Source organism: Thermobia domestica, chromosome 1 (genome assembly GCF_964235325.1).
Source record: "Thermobia domestica chromosome 1, izTheDome1.hap1.1, whole genome shotgun sequence".
Taxonomy (NCBI): Eukaryota; Metazoa; Arthropoda; class Insecta; order Zygentoma; family Lepismatidae; genus Thermobia; species Thermobia domestica.
The window spans coordinates 1,096,220-1,118,780 of NC_137454.1; the positions used below are offsets into that span (position 1 = coordinate 1,096,220).

The window sequence follows — 22,561 nt, forward strand, 5'->3', positions numbered from 1 at the left end:
CAAGAGTTAAATCACAAACTTAGTTACTTTTTTTTTTTTTTTTTTGTATATAGATTAGTATACAATTGATTAAAAATTATGGATTTCTCAAAGAAAAGGGTCAATTGCCCTGCTCTCCGCAAGTGACGCCTCTGCTTCGTGCCAGGGACTTCAGTTCAAGTACCCTTACAGCATCCAATACATAGGTCTATAAAAGTTGGAAGGGCAATAAAAGGAATGAAGACTCCAATGCGTGGTACTTTACAAATATTCAAAGGGATTTTTGGAATCAGTTTTTTTTCTCCCATGCTTTACAATTACTTCTTTCTTTTAAAAAAAAACACGAAACGAGAGGGAATTGTGCAATAAGGGGAGAGTACTCGGTTCGATGTTTAAGGGTCAGTGAACCTAGGCGTCTGCACGCACACGTTGTGTATGTTCCTCTCACACAGACACTATGACTGCGTTGTACTACGCCTTTCATTTGCTTCTCATATCTAGGATTCGCTTCGGCTACGAGATAGGATATGACTCACACTATCAACACATGCTCACCGGAAACAAAGACCAAACAAGGGATTTAAAAAAAAAAATACTTTGATTACATGTGTTTCTTTTCTGTTGCGAACTAGACTCCGCCTTCCGTCAAACACATCTGCATTCAAATTGCACCTTTCCAGCCGTTGCATATTGTACACAATGCATTCGAAGAGAGATGAAAAACATTTGAGCACCCAAAATAAACGACAGAGGTCTAACACCCGTATTCAGCATCAAAGGCTATCAACCCGTTTTCAGTTGCGTAGAATCTGAATTGCATGCATCCTCACCGAGAATCGAGTCAATCTCTGTCGGACAAGACTGAACATAAACCATATCAGCAGTGTCACATACTACTAGAGGAAAACAAAAATGAAATGAAATCTTCGAGTTTTACGGCCCACGCATATGCCGGCTAAAAGAGATGGTGATGCGAGAAATGAATGCAATGGTGGAATGAAGAAAGTAGGAAGAAATGGGAGAAACTCGAGAAAACTGACGAACACGGTGTTTGTCCACTACAAAGCCCACTTGGCGCGAGCTGGAATTGAACCAAGGACCCCACTCACCAGACGTGAATACTACCATCGAATCACCGTATCTCCCTACGGGAAACAAGGAAGTCGTCTTCTAATCTTGAAAGTAAAGTACGCAGTAAGTAAAAGAATACAGGTTGGCAGCATAATTGTTATGCGTATCTCCTGGGTTCACTTTATGGTGTGAACGCACAGCTGCGTGGTTCGGATATACGTGAATCTGTAAATCCACATTTTGTACATTACTACTGCTGGAGGGTAAATTAACTGAAAGAGGAAGATATAACATGAATCTTCTGGAAAAGACGGTGACTCAATTGGTCGGATTCCTTAAAAAAAAAAAAAAAAATAATAAACAAATAAAAAAATAAAAATTAAATGAAATCTTTCAGTTTAACGTCCCACGAATATGCCCTTTAGACTAACTGAGACGGATGATGAAGTTAAGGGCACATCAAAATTCAGCTCTTGATGTCCAAAATGAAACGCAATCTCCCCGTGCGAAGAACGGGTATTCTGCTAGTACAACGGTACGTTTGTATATTTTCTTGTCTTGTATTATTATTGTCTTGGACAATAAGTTATTCGAAATATGTACTAGGCTGGCTGCAGAAGAAGAGAAAGAAATGTTTTAAAGATATTGTCGATAAAAGATATTCATATGTTCTAATTTAACAATGAGATTGTCAATACGTGGTAGGCAGGACAACCAGGTAACAATAAAAATAAATATAGAATTATAAAAAGAGCAGCTTCGTCAGGGACGACTATATAACAAGTTAGCTAAAAAATTAAAGGAAAGTAAAAATGACTGAAGGAAGTGTGTTTATTATTTTAAATGTGGCTCAATTTTAGATTAAGGATTAAAGAACCAGTGTTTGATTCATCGTTGTACTAGTATACAAATAAAAAAGAACTATAAAATGTTGACGGTTAGATCCTCGTACACAGTTGGACCGATTTTGATGATTTTTGGTATACGTATGGGTCCTGGCCTAACTTAGGACTTTGTCGCATTAGTTTTCCGGAAGGACTTATCCTAACGGGGGATAAAAGGGTTCAAAAAGTTATGGCAAAAATACAGTATCTCACTAGGAAGTCAAGGTGGAAACATGACACTTGTTACATAAAGTCCTGATTAAAAATAAAGGGACGCATGTCCTAGAGTTTTTGAAAATTTCTGTTTTAAGGAGGAACCAGGGGACATTTTCTACAGAAGATAAAAACGAATGTGACGACCGCTGTAAAGAATTTGACAATTATTGGCACATGAATGACCATGGCCTAACTTAAGCTTTTATCATTAACGGCACTTGGGCTAAATTATGCAAGTGGGAAAGGGAGGTGACATGTGAAAATAATCGAAAACGTCTAAGCCAGAAGAAGTGGAAGTCAGAAGAAGACAATTATTGTGTTGAAAGTGCTATATGATTTTGTTTTTTAATATATTATCAGAAAGCCTTACTCAACGTCTTGTTGTGTTTAGTTTGAAAATATAGTTTTACAAGCATTACCTTCCATTAGTCACATTTCTTTTAGCATAAGAGCATAGCCGTGGGACGTTAAACTGCAGTTTCGTTCCATTTCACAAAATTCTGTTTTCCAAGTACTAAATAATTACATAGAGAAATATTTGCATTAGTGAGTTATCCAAATAACGAATTTTCAAAGAATCAGTTATTAGAATTTTAACGGCACTGATTAGTGATTCTTTGATTTCCAGGATGGTAGTTTGAAAAATATGGGGAAAAGTGGGGTAGCACTGATAGATAAGTTCATTCCCATTTTTCTGAATTTTAATGAGTAAACGATTAAAGACGAAAATGAAGAGCAGTAGTGTACACAGAGTTTCGACAAGGGGGGATTCAACCACTCAATCTCTCATAGTTTCGAGACACGTGATATTTTGCTATACATATCGTATTATGGTAAATGCTTATTTTTCTATAGGGGAGGACGGTCGTTCGGTACTAGAGCGCTTACCTCTAGTGCGTGAGGACCATTCTTTGATCCCTGGCCAAGTAAGTTTGTGGTGGACAACATCGTGTGCACGAGTTTTCTCGGGGTACTCCCGTTTCCTCCCACTTCATCATTCCACCAATTCTTCCAACATCATGCACTTGGTTTAATCATCGTCTCCTTTAGCCTAAAGCAGTGGTTCTCAAACTTGTTGTTACCGCGACCCACATTAAATATTAAAAAATACTTTGTGGCCCACCTACGTTTATGGTGATATTTCAAACATTAAATTTTGTAAATCATGTTTCTAATTTTTTCATATAAAGGTAACACAGAGCTAACACTATTTTCTGCGCAATACCCTACCCCGTGACAGATTTTGACTCAGCCATTTCCTTTCCATCTTAACCCAGCATCTCTACTGACTGTACAGCAGGGCAGGGTTGTGAGTAACCACTTACTCTTCATCCCATTAACAAACGCTTTCAATTTTCATTTCCTGAATGGCGCTTACTTTACATCATATGTTTCTGCATCAAAATAAAATTTTCACAATTAAAAGGAAAAATTTCTCGCGACCCACCAAAGAAACGGCCCGCGACTCACACTTTGAGAAACACTGGCCTAAAGGGTATAATCCTGAATTGTTAAACACAAGGATTCATTTTTTTTATTTTTTATTTTGCTATAAAATATCGTAGAAAGGCTGGTTAAAACCCGGAAGCGCACGCTACTGATGAAAAGTGTCAAAAATGTAGAAAGTGACCCAGAGACTATCTACACTAAAAAAAAAACTACTTTCAGACACAGTAGGACACTTTACACATTACCGACACTCTTTGAACACCATCAGATGACACATATTCACCCATTTGAGATACTGTGTTGTCCAAATATGACCCAGGTGTATGTTCAAAATGTATATAATCATTTTGTTTACGAACGGTTTGCTGAGAAGAAGTAGAGAATTAACGCATTTGGACACGCGAAGCACACTTTATAAACACTATTTAATCAAGTTTCACCTGATTATCTGTACTAAAAGTGTTTAAATGGTGTTTTAATTTTTACAGTGTACAGAATGTTATCACATCAACTCGGAATTGTTTCTTTAACACCTTTTGTAAGTTTGACTCCCCAATAATTACAATGTGATAAATTGCGCACCCAAATACCTAGGGATGCGCACGAGACAAGATTTGTGGCTGTCTCGTCTCGAAAATGTGCTGTAAAAGTGATGTCTCGACTAGAAAATGTATATTTCTCTATTGGAAGAGCCGTGGCTCGACTCGAATTTTGTCAGGAAAATTCTGTCTCGACTCGTCTCGTGCGCATCCCTACAAATACCTGTTCGAGCTTAGAGAAGAGGCTTAACTCGTGACTTTTCCGACATTTTGCAAATCTTTTGAACAAACTTTCTGTGGGAATTTAATATAATTTAGAAGAAATAAGTGAATAATCCGAAGAATACAACAACTAATGGCCATCATTATAGTTTGTAGTAATATAATGGAGTAATAAGCCTATTGTTGAACTCACCTGGATTTGCTTCTGCAGAGGATTGTATCGTCATGGAGGATGGCAGAATACACTGACTGCTGGTGCTGTTCCTCGTTCTCCTTTGAACTGAACACTTTGACTTCCACTTGGATGGCACTGCTATGACGTTGGGGCTTCCGGTGAATTACTAGCCATTTCCGATTCCAGGCCTACACAAAAAAACAAACAAACAACACGTCATCACAATTGCAAACGGATAAAAATCTTCATAGATTTCAGACCAAGCGTAAACACGGGACAATGAATAGGAGAGCCAACATTTTAATTGCGCAAAATAAACAAAATCTGAAAAGGCTGCTCCATACAACATTTCTATTAACTAGTGTACTTGATTGTATGTGTGGGCTTTGCAATAATTCTAATGCATCTTTGTTTCGCCTAGAAACAAAAGAGTATTAGCACTACGGCAAGAGGAAAAAATGTTGGAATGACTGGGGGGACGATGCTCTAAACCCACTGATGCAAATCTCGGGGGGTAAGGACATGCCCCCTCCAATTTTGGAACTGGGGGACTGTTTCCCCCAATAATCTGATTTGAAATGTGTTTTCTTGGGGGGAAATATGATGATTTGTGTCCGATTGCCACAATGGAATGTGAGATGAAATTGATGTCCCCTATAATAATCCCCGCCTCCCAATGTTGAAGACAACTCTGTTCTTCTGATTCTCCACAGCATTGTTTTTTAACTTCATAAATATTTTGAACATCACTTTATATATAGGGTGATTCTTTTAAACCTCACGGATTTCATTTGGGTCTAAAATCTCTAACTGAAGTCCGATTTTCATGCGGTTTGTGGCAAATGATCAAGGAAGAATGGCAGATTTATAGAACTATGTTTACTGTGTTTAAATTCATCCGGCTACGTCTGAAGAAAAACTGCAAATATTTGCCAGTGTACCTTACAATTGGAATGAGGTGCGGTGCTGTGTGGAGATTTGAGTTTTCTTCGATAGATGACAACTCGCCAAAGTCAATAAGAAACAGGAAACTGGACCACTGTATTGGGAATTGTGCTGTACAGTTCTTTGATACTGTATGAGTATGATCAGGACACAACGAGAACAGTGTGCTCTTTGGAGCAACATGAGTTTATTGTTAAAAGGTTTGAAGAACGGAATTTGTTGTTGCTACACAAAAGGCATTTAGAAACAAAATTTGCCTCACGTTCTACCCTAAACAGGAACATAATATGGTAGCTAGTGAATAAATTGGAAGAAACAGGATCACTTCTGAGTGAGACAGAAGCATCAGACCCCGCAGGCAGATGTTATAGACTCCTTAGGTCGCCCAAGAAATCTCTGTCATTTGTCGCAAGAAACTGCCTATAGCTATTCAACATGTGATATATGGGTGTTATCATTAACGCTAAATTTATATTCTCACTAACAGTTTGTATTCTGCAATTTCGCTTCAAAAATCCAAAATATCATTCCAATTGTAAGGTACACTAGCGAATATTTGCCGTTTTTCTTTAGGCGTGGCTGATATTATTCCGGACGAATTTAAACCAGTAATCATAGTCCCAGTCCCATAAATTTCCCATCCTTCCTTAATCATATAAACCGTCTTACCCGTCTCCCCCAATGTTAAAGACAGATTTGCGCCTCTGAACCTAAGATCTATCGATTACGTCATCCCCTTACTTGCTACCAAAGTAGATATGCACCTAATCTACGTTCATCTTGAGAACAAATGAATCAACATGAGTATGGTTTTCTGTGAAAATAATCTTTCTTCTCAAGTCACAAGTTTTTCGATTGGTTTAATGCAGCTTTTCTTATCCTCAGCCCTGTACTTTTTCTTTCTTGCATCTTGTATTTATTTGATCAGTTGTTACCTTCGCCCCTTTGTAGTGCCATAGATCCCATGTTGATTTTCAGACAAATGGCACGTTTATAAAACTGTTAACTTCCTATTTAATAATAATTGCTATGTTGCCTTTTTCTTTACCTCTTTCTTTCTTTCTTTTTTAATATTGGCTTTAAGTTATTATGAGAAAAAGGAAACTTGTTTGAAATTTACTGCAAGTAACAGAAGGTTGTGTGCAGTGTAGCACCGCCCGATTCCCTGTTCAGATCAGCTTGCATCATTCCAGGATTCTTTCTCGAATAACATTAACTCTAAACTCAAGGATGTGTAATTCAATGTTGAGAGAAATTATTTCAGTTTTCCTTGTTTCCCACCATAATCCACGCAACTGTTTTTGCTTTAAATATTACCTGTATCATCTTAACGAATCGACTACACGGAAATTACAGCTTTAAAAAATGGGACAGGAGGAAAAGGAATCAGGAAATGGAGTCTACAACGGAAAATATTTCGACTTCCTCGTTATGCAGTTTGTCAAATAGGAAAATTAATTTTACGAAGCAATTTCAAGATGAATCTCTCGATTTATACTCCTTGAATGCACTAAAACTGGCTGAAAATTAACGATACTTTCGCACGTAATTTGTCCACTTTTAACATTTACTTTGGCTACTGAAACATCGCGGCGCGCAATATATAAGGGATTTTCAGGTAGATATCTTGATCTGAGTTTTATTCTAGTTTACGTAATTACGAAAATGAAATCTTTGAGTTTAAGGTCCAACGATTATGTCTTTTTGGCTGAGAGAGACTATGATTAAAGCAAAATTAGTGAAATGAGAAAGTGGGAGGAAAGGGAGTACTCCAAGAAAACCCACGAGCACGATGTTGTCCACCACAAACTTATTTGGTCGGTGATCGAACCAAAGAACCCACGCACCAGAGGTAAACGTTCTACCAATGAGCCACCGTGCCCCTATACGTAATTACGAATAAAGTATTTTTACCACTATTTTATTCGTTTTGTAATATACTAGCAGTCCTGAACTAAAGATTTATGACAATCGTAATGAATGCAAAGTAGATAGGATTATCTGTTATTAGTCTTTAATGAGAAAATCATACGGGTAAGCACCGATTGAAGTTGATCCATACATCTTAATGTTCCAGTGCTAACAGTTCAACACTTAGGATTGGCGTCTAGGATTTTTTTGTGAAACATGCTGTGGAATCACTGGTACGTGAACAATATTCTACTATGGAAAGCGAGAACTGGCCTTGGACAAAACTAATGCGAATCCTATAGATAGTGGTTCAATTGAAATGTTAGTACCGGTATGCTTCGATGAAGTGGCGTACGCAAGGGGAAATTTCTGGTTTAAACTCCCCTCTTGACCAAGAAAATGGGGTAAGGGCCTCCAAGAAACGGAACTGCAGAGGCGTACGAAAGGTCATACAGTGGGACGAGAGTCACGTCAAACTGCTCGTGACAGCCAAATACACCATTAGTGTTCGGGAATTACGTGACCAATACAATAGTGGACGGACAACAACCATGCAGCTATGCGGCATATATTTGCACACATGAAGTTCCACAACAGACGAGTCAATCGTCACCCATTCCTCACTACTCGTCACCAACAACTTTGTCGCGCTTGAGCACAGAAGCACGCTAATTGAACCGCGGATGATTCGAAAAGGGCGTGTTGATCCGATGAATCACGGTTTGTGCTGCACGCCTCTTGGATAGGCGTGTCCATGTTCGGCGCCAACAGCACGAAGCAATGGACCCCTCGTGCATGGTGCGTGTTGTACAGGCAGATGGGAACGGCTGTATGATTTGGAGATGCTTCTGTTGGCATGGACTGGGACCGTTGGTGTGCACGCACCACAGAGTGACATCCGTTGTGTGTAGCTGTTACTGGATCAGGTATACCCTACAATGCAATACTTCCACTCACATGGAAACGGCATTTCCCAGGACGACAATATCTAGGTACATGGTGTCACCAAGCCAGAAATGTACTTCCTTGGTTTGAGTAACATTCTACTGAGCTGCAGCATATGAACTGGCCCCCAAACTCACTTGATCTAAATCCCATAGAACATGTATAAGGTGATTATGTGGAACGAGCTCTTCGCGCCATGATTCCTGCACCGGCGTCTGTAAGCTCATTGTGGAATGCCACTAGGAATATAGAGAGTGATTCTTTATAGGGTTTACAATTTCAATCAGTTATAATTCTTTATTGGAATCACATACAGACTTAGTTTATATGTCATTATACTGCAAAACACGAAGTTTTTTTGGTGACAAATCCATTACGGCTCAATGTGTTCACCTGCGGTCATCCTAAACACATCCCAGTGAAAGTCAATTTCCTGCCGAACAGTAGCCAGCATTTCGGGGGTAACGTCCGCGATGGCTATTGTGATGTGATGTTTCACTTCATTAACATTATCAGGAGGGGAGGGGTGTACACCTTATCTTTCACAAACCCCCCACGGAAAGTGGTGTGTAATCTGGAGACCGTGGCGGCCAGACAATTGGTCCACCACGACCTATCTGAGAATTCATGTCGGGTATGTTTATCCGCTTCACTCAGTGGTTGAACTAAGGACAGTCTGTATGGCTTCATGAACAAATATCTACGCAATACATGCCAAACTGTGGTCTGAAGAATACCATTTTCTTGTAATGCACGTCGTGTAGATTTTCGAGGACTGCGGACAAAACTCTCCCTAACTGCTTCTACCATATTGTCAGTCACGGATGAGCGCCCTGGAGTCTCTGTGTGTTGCACAGAACAACCTGTTTCAACAAATGTTTGTACTGTTGGTCTACTAGGTGGTTCCTTGCCGTATTGAGTGCGAAACTTACGCTGTATATTCCGTGCTGACTTCGTTTCTTCAAACCAAAACATACACTTAGCTCTTTCCGCACCAGTCGAAGACTCTATTTTGAACGACTGACCGGTGGCGCCGCGTGTGGTCAACTCCCCAATTACTCACTACGTGAGTCAAACTTGAAGTGTTTTGCAGTATAATGACATATAAACCAAGTCTGTATGTGGTTCCAATAAAGAATTATAACTGATTGAAGTAAATCCTAGAAAGAATCACCCTGTATTGTGTCAGATCTCCGTGGATTCATATTAGCAACTTGCAGAATCCATTCCACGCCGTTTACAGGCCGTATTTCGACCAAAAGATGGACCAAGAAAGTATTAGGTAGATGATCGTAATTCAGTGAGCACTCAGTGTATTTTCTATCCTCAATTAGAAAATTCCAGGAGAAAAGTATATAGAAGGTATGCAAATACTCGTATTCATGTAATCAGTTCAAATGCAGTTTAAAAGAGTAAAAATCCAATTCATTATACTAATATTTCTATATATAATAATAATAATAATAATAATAATAATAATAATAATAATAATAATAATAATAATAATAATAATAATAATAATAATAATAATAATATTGATAAAATTCTGCAAAGCTTTCGAGAATGTTTACTTCTGGATATTAATATAGAAGGGACCAATGGCATGGCCACAGTAATCCAGCTCTCTTAAAGGTGATGTAGTCTGGTGAGGAATGGCATAGAAATACATTGTGACGGTTGATATTGTACGATAGTCTGTGCATCCTCCAACTGGACTGGATTTAAGTCCCAATTGTACTTCGGAGCCCACGTCATTTATAAACCTCGATGTTGCATGATGTCGCAGAAACACATACACTCGAACCAGGGGGTGGATCCAGGGGGGGGGGAGCGATCGGGGCGATCGCCTCCCGCCAGAAGAGGAATCTTTCTTATTTTATATATAAATAAACCCATCCATAAAATGTTTGGAGTTCTTAAAAGTAGTTCTAAGTAGCAGTATTACTACCGACCGCCCCCCCTCCTGGATCCGCCCCTGACTCGAACTGTATCATATAAATAATACACTAGTATTTTAAACTTTATTTACATTTTGTTATTTTAGCTTTATAAGTAAGTAAAGTAGAAACTTGTATTAATCAATCTACTCCTCCACTTGTTTCGACAACAGAGGACGACAGCAACTGTTGGCCAAGGCAATTAAAGAAATGAAAAAAATCTGATTGTCCTTGTGTTTAATGTTGTGTTTCATTTACCCAGAGAGAAACCATTGTGTTGCTTTAGTAGCGATGGCGACACAAACCAAGCTTCTGAAAAAAAAAAAAAAAGTGTGAAGTCGTTTTAACATGGTTGCAAGGGCAGAACCAGCGAACGGAGACCGGTGATAAATTTTAATTTTACACCTTCGTTATTACGTAAGCAACCCACCCACAGTGCTTGTACATATTGTGAATAAAACGCAAATAAGTATAAATTTATCAGTTTATTAGTGGGAGTGTTTCTCCGAAAACTTAACAACATATAAGCTATCTAGTCAGTAAATATTTATGGTATGTATATCCTGAATGGGTATGCAGCCTAAATGAAGAAAAATGACATTTTAATTTAGAACACTAATAGATATTGTTCCTTTAGCTCCCTTTCCCCCCCCCCCCCCACCTAATTCAAGATACCTGGTAGTACTTTCTATTTCGGCTTTGGCTTGTTGACTGAATCAAAATTTCGGACTAGAAAAACCAAAATGAAATCCTACAGTTTAGAAATTGAATTAAATGTCTAAGTTTTGCTTGTATGAATATTACTACATCTCTACATATATTATTACAGTAGTTTTAAAGAACATGCATAGTTCTGTCACAAAGTGAATTGAACTCCGCACACATTTTAAGTATTTATTCAACGATTAATTGTCGAATTGAAAGATTTCAATAGGCTGTAGTGATATAGCAAGGCACGCTCAATCATCATTATAATCGGTATTCTGCTATTACTGGGAGGTCACTTGTCGGTAATTAGAACCTTCCATACAGCACGGTCCTCAGCTAACGTCATAGTAACCGTTTATTAATTGTAATTTTCTTTCGCCCCTCCCTCTTCTTTCCATTGTACCTTCTACTAGGGATGGCCACAAAGTTCCGGTTCCGGACCTGGATCCGAAAACCCGGTTCGAGACCTAAATCCGAAGAACCGGTTCCGGAACCGGATCTAGAACCGGAGCCGTTCAGACCCAAAAACCGGTTCCACCAGGAACCGGTTCTGGCCATCCCTATCTTCTACCACATCTCTTATACAGTTTCTTACCAATCAATGTCCCAACCCGTTTCTTTTCTTTTGATTATCATTCAGTCTTCAACAACCCACCCAACAGAAGTCTAGCTATGTCCATGGATAAGAAAGCGTTTAAAAGAAAACAAACTGCACATACGTTCTATCCCTTCGTTATGTATTAATGGTCTCTGAATTAAATTTTGAACTGAAAATAAGTAATAAGAAAAAATCGAGTACTATCTCGATCGAGGAGGGAGGGAAGTATAAGAGGGAAGGAATGATTATCTTTTAAAGTATCTCTTCACTGTTGGAGTCATATTTCTAGAGAAGACAGCAGGTACTGTTACAAAAATCGCTAGGTTGCGATGGTATCTCGGAAATCACAAAAGCGTTCCCAAAATAAAAATTCCAAATTTCTTTCCTTATCTGTCTCAATATTTTAGTTGAGAATATGTACAAGGAAATTACTCAAGCTATGAACTAATCGAAAGTAAACTACTTCTAAAGATGTTGTGTAAATGTGTTGCTGGTAGTCGAATCGGCATCCGGAAAATTGAAGATCGACAATCGAGTTCCTGTTAATGCATCAATCACTTGTAATATACGCGAGTATTGTAAAAAGTGATATTTTCTCCAAACTCCAAAGTTATTATTTCAGGTGTTTGTATACTTATCTTAATATTAGTACATGTTCATTTATTTATTTATTTATTTATTTATTTATTTATTGTGTGTATAATTTAGGGGGCTAATACCTGGAATCGCCACTGGATGCATCCGTCGTAGGTTTTGTTTATATTCAGTTACGCTGCCCTTTCTGATATTCAGTTACTTCTGTCGTTCGGATTTATGGTTTACAAGAATTTTTTTCTGATATTTAATATTATATCAGTGTTTTCCTGGTCTTACTTTAGGAGAAACACTAGATTGAAAAGTCTTCCGAAAATAAAATTTCCGTGCGCTGCTGTTTCCAACCACACCTCAACATTAACTTCGGGGATAACCGTGTAACATTTTGAGCGTTCAATATACATATGAATTACATGTTAAAATCCACTAAGTGTCAACCATTGACCTGAAAACTTATTTTGCCAGCTTGGAAACAGAGGTTGACAGAAAAGTTGCTAGTCATCCTGCACACTTACTGTGACATCAAATACATGGAGGCTATGTTAGGGGAGAGAGTGCCAACTGTATACAATCATTAAGTATTCCAAGGCGCTTTCTCATTCGCTCCGGTCAACACTGTCTGCTGGTATCTGAGGCTCATTTGTATTTGCGTAAGGGTTTTGACGTAAACGACTGAGTGCGTAAATTCCACGGAGGTAATTTACAATTACGCTCTTCCCGCATGTGAGGTGGAGAAATCCATTCAGTTTAGAAATCCGCTTGTAACGAAATAGAACAATGTTATTTTCCTCATTAAGTTCAGGGGTCAATCTCATTGAACCTTCTGGATCAGTATCAACAGGTTCCGAGATCGACTTTGTTGTGAACTGAATAGAATTACGTTTTTAGTAATCTCTAAGACCCTGTTAACAAGGCGAATATGGATTTATCTCAACTTAGTTTACGTGTCGACATGAAGGCCAGAGGAAGTCCTAACTAGCGATGTAAAATACTGGGTATTTATTTCAGCAGGTAAATATCTGGGAATTCACCCAAAAGTGGGTGTTTTAGTGCATATTTTGGTATAAATATTTGGATTACCTTCTTTCTTATTTGTATCACCTCCAAGAGCACTAGTTACCAACAAGCAAACTTTTTTCTCTAGTAATTTAAGATTGAATTTCATATATATTAATTAACACCGTATTGATTGCCTAATTATCAACATTCACCATCACTGCCTTCCCACCAACTCTACATTTCCTGTATTAGCGTGTTAACCAGTGGTCAAAGTGAGACGGTATGCGATGGTATGACATACCGCCTCTGTTTTTTCAGTGATGAAGGTATACCACCTCTGTTTTTTCAGTGATCAAGCACTGGAGAGTAGATGCTAAATATCTTTAATAAATCAATTTTTGTACACAGTAATTGACGAACAGCTTTGCACGTGAAAAGATTTTATTTCTAATGTAGAAATAACTTCTAAGTTGAGAATACCAACATTTTTATTTTCTTTTTCCTACATTTTGTTTTTAAAATGAGGTGTCTTCAAAGAAGTTCATCTAGTTTATATGTTGATGTGCCATATTAATTTTTTTCTTATGCATGTGTGTGTCTTGTCTTAATTCATATAAACGTCGTTTTTTTGAGCATCGGCGAATTTAGGGGTTGTCTGCTGTGGGAGGCAAATCTTCCGGAGGTTTGGAATGCCCCTCAGTCGAGTGGGGAGTCAGGAAGTTTTTACGCAGGAAACTTAATATAAAAACTCGGTTTTTGAGTATTTTCGTGTATAATACTCTTTACTACAACATAAAGGTATATGTTTTTCAGAAGAGTGTTAGTGGGGGATCAAAGGCTCTCCATTCTCCGCCCCCCGCGTAACTACAGAGAAGCTCTCCAATGATTTTCAGTCATTATATAAATAGAAATGCAATCTTCTAGGCAACACATCCTCACTGTCTTTCAACATTTAGATAGCCCGTATGTCGAGTCAAAATCGCAATAAAACATACCAACTCTGTTCTTTCTCTACTCCGAACACTGCTATTATCCCTAGGAACTGGCCAATTCTTCCATTATTCTAATAGGCGTTTTCGGAAATCTGTCAGAATAAAACTCAACCCGACAGTCAACTATAAGTTATGGATTTTCCTTCCATGATAAATACTTTATACCATATTGTACAAATATTCACCAAATGTTTGTTTATGAAATATCACAAAATCAAATAAGTCACTTTTGAGAAAAGTAAAACTAGCTTGTTCCGGATTTCACTCAGAAAAATTACGCAGAGCCTACAATATTATAAGCTCGTTAGTGAAAAAACCGTTCGAGCAGTTTTCGAGAAAAAGATGACCGTTTTTAAAGTTTCACATTCCACTCCCCAACCCTTATTTTGGGGAGTTGGAAGAAAATTCGAACCCCTGTCCTCTGGTGAATCTTGTAAAAATAATAAGTTTAAAATTTGGTTTGGATACGTCGAACAGTGTATCCTACAGGGGAGTGTAAATACATCGATACAAACAGACTAACATCGATTTTTTTTTTGTATGCTCGCGATATGAAACGTATAAATCCGTTGAAATCTCGGATTTTTTTTTTTTTTTTTTTACGATCACCATACTTTCTTACGGCTAAGCGGTTAGCGTAAGAGCCATTGGCGTGGGAGACCCGAGTTCGATTCTCGGTGGGAGTTCATGAGGTTCGGATCCCACGTTAAGCTGTAGGTCCGCGTTTCATATAGCCTCGCTGCTCAAGGGGACGCAAAACTAAATATCAAATCAAAATAATATCTTATCGTAGCTCGAAAACAAAATGATTTGGAGCTCCGATATATAATAAACGATTTTAACGTGATCCTTGTGACACGATGGTCTGGATAAAGCTAAGAAACAAGAACTGCGAGAAGAACCAAATGGAAGCCTTACAAATGCTCTAAAATTTAGAAACAGTAAGGGACTGTCCTCAAAGTATCTAACAATGATATTTAGAAATGTGACCAAACGTACTATATTGGAACTTGAAGGCGGAGCAAATAGGGTTAAAATGCGGGAACCAATGAAAAATTACCAAAGAGTAACAGCGTTCTCTTAGTCGTATTTTGAGTACGAAGGACCATCTATTAAAGAGTAAGAAGCACCTTATAATGATGAACGGAAATGACAGCAGACAATGTATAAATGACCTAAGAAGTTTTGAAACTATCTCAGCTCTGTGTCTGATTGCTCCTCTTTGGGGCATATTGCAAATTGTATCGCCATTTTTGGATCAAAAGATCCAATATATTGCATTACAAATTTTCTTGTAAGCCTTATATCTGGAGAACTACATATAGTATAGCCAAACTCAAACTAACACTTAAGAGTCTTCATTCCGGCGAAATTAAAATACCGCTAATTTTACAGTAATTATGTGATATCTTCAAATAGATAAAAGATAATCGAAATGTGGAACAAAAGCGCCCTAGACAGTATCATTTTACATGAGAAACCGTTATCACGACTCACTTATCTGCTTTCGATTCCGAGCCATTTTGAAAATCGGCATTTATTTTCGCGTTTCTAAACAGCTGAAAATGTAAACCCACTAGGTGACTTGTGATAACGGTACCTCACGCAAAATAATATTGTCTAGGGCGCTCTTGTTCCATATTTCAATTATCTTTTATCTATTTGAAGATATCACATAATTACTGTGAAATTAGCGGTATTTTAATTTCGCCGGGATGAAGACTCTTAACTCAGTATGATGTGCTTATTCCGTGGAAAATACGAAAACTCGATTTAGGGGTCGTTCAAAAATTTTGTGACCCCTAATCCAAGAATTAATTATTGACCAAGATTGCAATCTTTTGATGTACTTTTGGTTTTTCCAATTTTCTTTCACTATTGCTGAGCTTTACTGTAGCGTTCTAAGTTTGTGCTGCTACTACGTTCCAGATTATTTTTTAATTCGAGGTAACTACGCCCTGATAAAGGTTTTCCCTTTATTTTCTCTCTCCTTTTGCAATGCGATTAATTGAAATACGAAAATATATTGACCAATGGGGATGGTTCAACTGCATAAAATAGCGTGCGTTAAGAAAAATATAGCAAAAGAAAAACAATAATCAGAATTGGTTCGATACATTTTGTATGTGGAAATAGTGTAAATTCTTTTTTAGCCTGACTTGGATAATCAAGTGAATAGAGGCTTTGAAAACAAGTGAAGACTGACTGACGTCCCTCACTCCATAGGGAACATCATTGTTAACTTAATTCTAGAATACCTGAATATATCAGCCTCGTTTAACGTTGGAAGATAAAAAGGAGACGTGACATTTTTAATCAGACAAAGTGAGGGCTGACTTTCCATCTCATTTCAAAAGTCCTCCTCTGGAACTGGAAATTTACGATACTCGCTGACCAGCTGACAGACGAGGAAAGCATTGTTACATGCTACACAAGTAATGTCATCCCTCAGAAACAGGAAATAACGCATACTTTCAACCTATGTAAGGGTAGACACAAAATATCAAAGAAACACGCAGAAACCCACGCATACGTGTATGATTATCTATCAGATACACAATACAAGGGTAAGTCATGCATTATATATTTTTTTTGTTTTAAAATTTAAAATTGTTATCTATGGGAAGACGAAATTAGATTGAGTTTTCTGTTGTGGATTAATAAAGTGATTTTAGTTTAAAAGCAAAAGGGCGTGGTTATTCAGAGATTATTATGTCATATACAGTCTTCTTCAATAAATCCTGGCCTACCACCCTCGTTTCAAGAGCCCTGTATGCACACCGGACTTTTCAAGGCGAGTCATAACAGAATTTCCATGCCTTTCTTTGTGCATACAAGAGAAAAACATCGGAACAGAACCTTTATGTTGTTTACGGGAATTCCTCACTCAGGGTGTAGAGAGTTTTGACAGTGATATAAGAAATTCCAAATAAATAATGTTTTCAAAAACGCAACAGATTGTTGGGTGCCTCTTAGGGTAGGACTAACTCAAGTCTTAAATTTGATTGATATTTTTTTTAAGCTTTAGGTGTGATATTGTCACAATTTTGTTTGCGTATTTAATTCAAACAAGTTTGTGCAAATTCTCCTACGAGGGAAAACCCTGTAATTGCTATGTGCTTCTTATTCCTCGGTGGAAAACAATGGTTGAGAAATCCTCTTCCTCCCTTCCACCAGCTGGAAAAAGTAGTAAAACACCAAGGCTACGAAATGACCTTCGAAGTGACGCAATTAACTTTTCCGCTTAAATCATGATTTATCATTTTCACGTTTCCCCTTTGCTAACAAAAAGATTTTAGAGTAATAAAAAAAAAAAAATCATGGGGCCGAGAGACTATGCACTCCAGGAGATGCAAGTTCATCATCTTGTACGCTAGTACTTCACCCACACACAGGTGACAAAGAATGAAGATTTATTTTCTGCATATGCAGCTTTCTTTCCTCGGTAACAAACGACATTCAACAATTTACTTTGTATATCTCGAAGTCTCTTCACACAATGACATTAATACTCAGAAAAAAAAAAATAACATTTCTCTCTTAGGACTTAACCTTTAGACTGTTGTGGTAATAAGAAAGTGCTATGAAATGGCTCTCTAGAAAAGGGTTTGATTATTGTGTAACATGTTATATCTGTTACAGAGACTACAGTGACATGCGGACCTGCAGTTTAAAGGTAGAGTAATCTAAGATATATATAATGGAAACCGATCTCCTATACTAAATGAAATGTATATTTAATGCCAATTTGTTCTAAATTTAGTATGAATTTAGTACAGAGAACAACTTCTGGAAGATGGACCATATTATAAAATCACTAAAAGGATGCAACAATAGTATCTGCGCTTTACACCAGTGACCTTAAGAACAATTATGAGCGCACACAGTACGGGGTGCAGGGTGATGCAGGGACTGGGACCGTTGGTATGCATTGACCACAGTGTGACATACGTTGTGTATCTGCATGTATTAGAGGGTCACGTACGCTCTACAACGTAACACTTCTACCCACATGAAGATGGCATTTTCCAGGACGACGATGAAGGTGCCACCAAGGACTATTTCCTTGGCTTAAGGAACATTCCAGGGAGCTGTAGCAAACGGCTCGCGACCCACACTTTGAGAAACACTGCTATAGAACATTTATGGGATATTGTGCAACGAGCTCTTTACACCATGACTCCTGCACCGACATCTGTGGGGTCATTGAGGGATGCCAACAGGAATATATAGTGGAAATATATCAGCAACTATGAGAATCTATGCCACGCCGAATCGAGGCCGTCCTCTGACCAAAAAGTGGAGCAACAAAGTATTAGTTGGTTGCAATTCAGTGGGCACTCAGTGTATTACGGAGAATTAAAATAGCAAAAATGCAAGATATGTGAACTTTTGAGTTTCACGTATTTTCTCAGCACCGGGGCTACAGGATATGAGACATGGCTTTAAAGTGGAATCCGAACCACCATAATGCGTCCAAAAATGCCCTTCCAACGAGAATCTAATCCGTGACCTCATGCACTAAAGTCGTATGCGTTATTCACTAGACCACTGAGAAGGACTAAGTAGTTAATTTAAAAAATCGTATAATCATATTAGTACAAAAATAATGAATGACTTATATTAGGTCTGTTATTTTAAGGAATGGCATGGAAAATATTTAGGCCTACTTGACAAACTTCCAGATGCAGCTTTAAAGGCCTATTGACACTGGAATTTCATCGATCAGCATATTTTTTTGCACGATCTACCCTAGCCATGGCAACTAAATATACGTTTCTGATTGATTGCAGTTTGCAGTTGACCAAACTTTCTGGTGCATGTATTGTAGTAATAGAAGTAAATTGCCATTTTGTGTGTTGATAAAAATATAATTATGTTTGGGTTACACTTTATAAGAACATGAAGCATATTTTTTTCACGTGCTACCCTTTAAAAATATGTATTTTAGTTATAAGGAAGCGGGCAAGGTTCGAAGCTGGACCACCCGAGTGTGACGTAATGTTACGTGGTATTATCATGGGGGTAATGGTAAAACAAAACGAGCTCTGAGGGGCTACCAACCCCCTTGACTCGTTCAGCTATGTTTCGTAACGTAAATAAATCACTTTTGTGCATTATATATTACATACAAGGACAAATGAACATTATTTATTATCTTATTTTAATGATAAAAGTGTTATGAAAATTTAAAAAAAAAACTTTTCTTGGGCCGAGTTTGAACCCACGCCAAAATCTATTTTCATTACCAGCCCGTGCGCTAGCATACTCGGCCAGGAAAACTGATAGCACCGGCGTTTGATTTGTGCTATACGTATGCTACGTGACGAGAACCGGATAACTTCAACCAATCAGAATCGCGTATTTAGCTCCTATGGCTAGGGTCGACCGTGATTAAAAAATATGGCATCGATCAATATAAACAGTGGAAAAGAAAATTTAATGCATTAGCTAGTGAATAGGCCTGTATTTAAAGACACTATTCAGGCATTCGATTGTTGGAACTAGGAAAACATCTCAATCAGGTTAGCTCATCTCGGGATTCGAAGCCGGCGCCTCGCAATTGGAAACCTAATCACTAGTAAATGGTCGTTTAATCTTCATTTGTTCTTCCCTCTTTCTCTCTAATTATTTCTGTGTTCTATCTAAATCTTTCATACGAGGAAATTACAGAAATACAAATTCGATAGTCAATCAATCGATCGAATCAAATGTCTGAGTTTTACTTTTCTTCCAATTCTTCTTTCCTTATTTTATTCCAAATTCGCTCATAAAAATCTCATTACATCAGAACTTCACACATTGTACCTATTTTTTGTAACGCTTTTTAATAAGGAAATTGAATTTCTTCAATTCCTTAATAGTATTATTCTCCAATAAGCCTATTGGTATAATTATTGAAGTTTATGTTTTTCAAATACATTGGAACAGTTAACTTTAAGAATTAACGATGGTCAGTGGTATGGCGCTCACATCTGGTGCGATCCCAAGTTATGTTGGTATATGGTGCACAAGGTTATGTTGGTATGTCCGTGGGTTTTTGAAGAAGACTGTTTTCTGCCACATTATCATTCCACTGTTTCCTTCACTTTCATTACTCATCCATCTTCTTTAACCTAATGTCAGACGTTAAATCAAAGACTTAATATTCATTTTAATTAACTTTAGTAGAACAAAGATTTTTCTATTGATTAGTACATAAACATCGAAATGGATGTCAGTAGTCTGCCAGTGCTATATGGAGATTGTAACGCCAGTGCTATATGGAGATTGTAATGCCAGTGCTATATGGAGATTGTAACGCCAGTGCTATATGGAGATTGTAATGCCAGTGCTATATGGAGATTGTAATGCCAGTGCTATATGGAGATTGTAATGCCAGTGCTATATGGAGATTGTAATGCCAGTGCTATATGGAGATTGTAATGCCAGTGCTATATGGAGATTGTAATGCCAGTGCTATATGGAGATTGTAATGCCAGTGCTATATGGAGATTGTAATGCCAGTGCTATATGGAGATTGTAATGCCAGTGCTATATGGAGATTGTAATGCCAGTGCTATATGGAGATTGTAATGCCAGTGCTATATGGAGATTGTAATGCCAGTGCTATATGGAGATTGTAATGCCAGTGCTATATGGAGATTGTAATGCCAGTGCTATATGGAGATTGTAATGCCAGTGCTATATGGAGATTGTAACGCCAGTGCTATATGGAGATTGTAACGCCAGTGCTATATGGAGATTGTAACGCCAGTGCTATATGGAGATTGTAATGCCAGTGCTATATGGAGATTGTAACGCCAGTGCTATATGGAGATTGTAATGCCAGTGCTATATGGAGATTGTAATGCCAGTGCTATATGGAGATTGTAATGCCAGTGCTATATGGAGATTGTAATGCCAGTGCTATATGGAGATTGTAATGCCAGTGCTATATGGAGATTGTAATGCCAGTGCTATATGGAGATTGTAATGCCAGTGCTATATGGAGATTGTAATGCCAGTGCTATATGGAGATTGTAATGCCAGTGCTATATGGAGATTGTAATGCCAGTGCTATATGGAGATTGTAATGCCAGTGCTATATGGAGATTGTAACGCCAGTGCTATATGGAGATTGTAATGCCAGTGCTATATGGAGATTGTAATGCCAGTGCTATATGGAGATTGTAATGCCAGTGCTATATGGAGATTGTAACGCCAGTGCTTCTCTGTATCTAGGTATATGTATCAAGCGCTCGAATTCTACATTTCATTGTCTAAACATACATTTTTTTAACTGAATTATCTATACTATTTTACTTCAGTTTAAGTAGAAAAAATTGATTTTCCTAATATTGGTTGTATAAGTCATTTTCTACCTTCCCCGCCGTCAGAAGAATGAGATTACCTCAAACGTAAGAGGCTACGTTATATAGTAAGCCACTTTTTAACATATGATTCACTGAACCTAATACAAGAAATAGGGATCTTTATATTACAATTCAAAGAAAAGTTCCAGGGAAAGTTGATATAGAAGAGAAAATAGACTGTAAAGTGAACAGAATCGGAAACTCCGTTGTTGAGAATCCAACAGCTGTTGAGTTTCGTATTGGTCATGATGACTAATGATTTCACTTGTTTGTACTTTGAGATTAGATTTCTTGGCACGAAAGCTAAAAAAATGATCTGTCTGCATTTGCATATGCTTCAGTGTACATATGCAAGAGAGGTTTTTTCTTCTTTTTTCCTTTCTTAGTTTGTAAATAGTTTTTTTTTTTCATCAAAGCTATCAATGTATGATGATTTTCTAACCAAGATTTCTGGTTTGTCAAGTTGACGCTCTCATTCACTTATGCATTATATATATATATTCTCACACTCAGAAATAAGAGTCTTTCCTTCGGACTATCAAATAAATAAATAATAGATATTCTATCATTACTGATTGGTCATTTAGTGCATTTCACAGTTATCAGTTGATCTGTTCTTCCCTTTGTCTCCTCTGTTTCCTTCTATCTCTTAAGAATTTCCTATTAAACAATATCTTAATCAGATTCTGTTCTTTTTCATAATATTTTATATTAGGTCATTATTTTTTCTTATGTCAAATCTTGGAACTTTAATTTCATTCATTTGCATACTAACTAGAAGTTGACATTTTGTACGGATAACTAAATGAAATTAAGTCTAAGTTTTACGTCCCACAGTTATGCCGCTTAGGCTAAAGGAGACTGTAATGCGGAAAATGAGTTAAATGGTGGAATGAAGAAAGTAGGATGAAATGGGAGAACCCCGAGGAAACCCACGCACGCTGGTTCGTCCACTACAAACCTCACTTGGCGCGAGCTCACGCACCAGAGGTGAATATTCTACAACTGAACCACTGCGGCCCCTCGTACAGAGAAGGAAATC

At 37.7% G+C, this 22,561-nt stretch overlaps 1 protein-coding gene across 2 annotated transcripts in view; it reads right to left on the reverse strand.

Annotated features, from left to right (window-relative positions):
• Positions 1-22,561, reverse strand: part of LOC145683012 (uncharacterized) — a 193,524-nt gene that overhangs the window by 42,613 nt on the left and 128,350 nt on the right. For both annotated transcript variants that reach the window (XM_081754368.1, XM_081754371.1), the window contains exon 3: positions 4,554-4,723. In XM_081754368.1, coding sequence (XP_081610494.1) covers positions 4,554-4,723 — 170 coding nt within the window. The remainder of the gene's footprint in view (positions 1-4,553; positions 4,724-22,561) is intronic.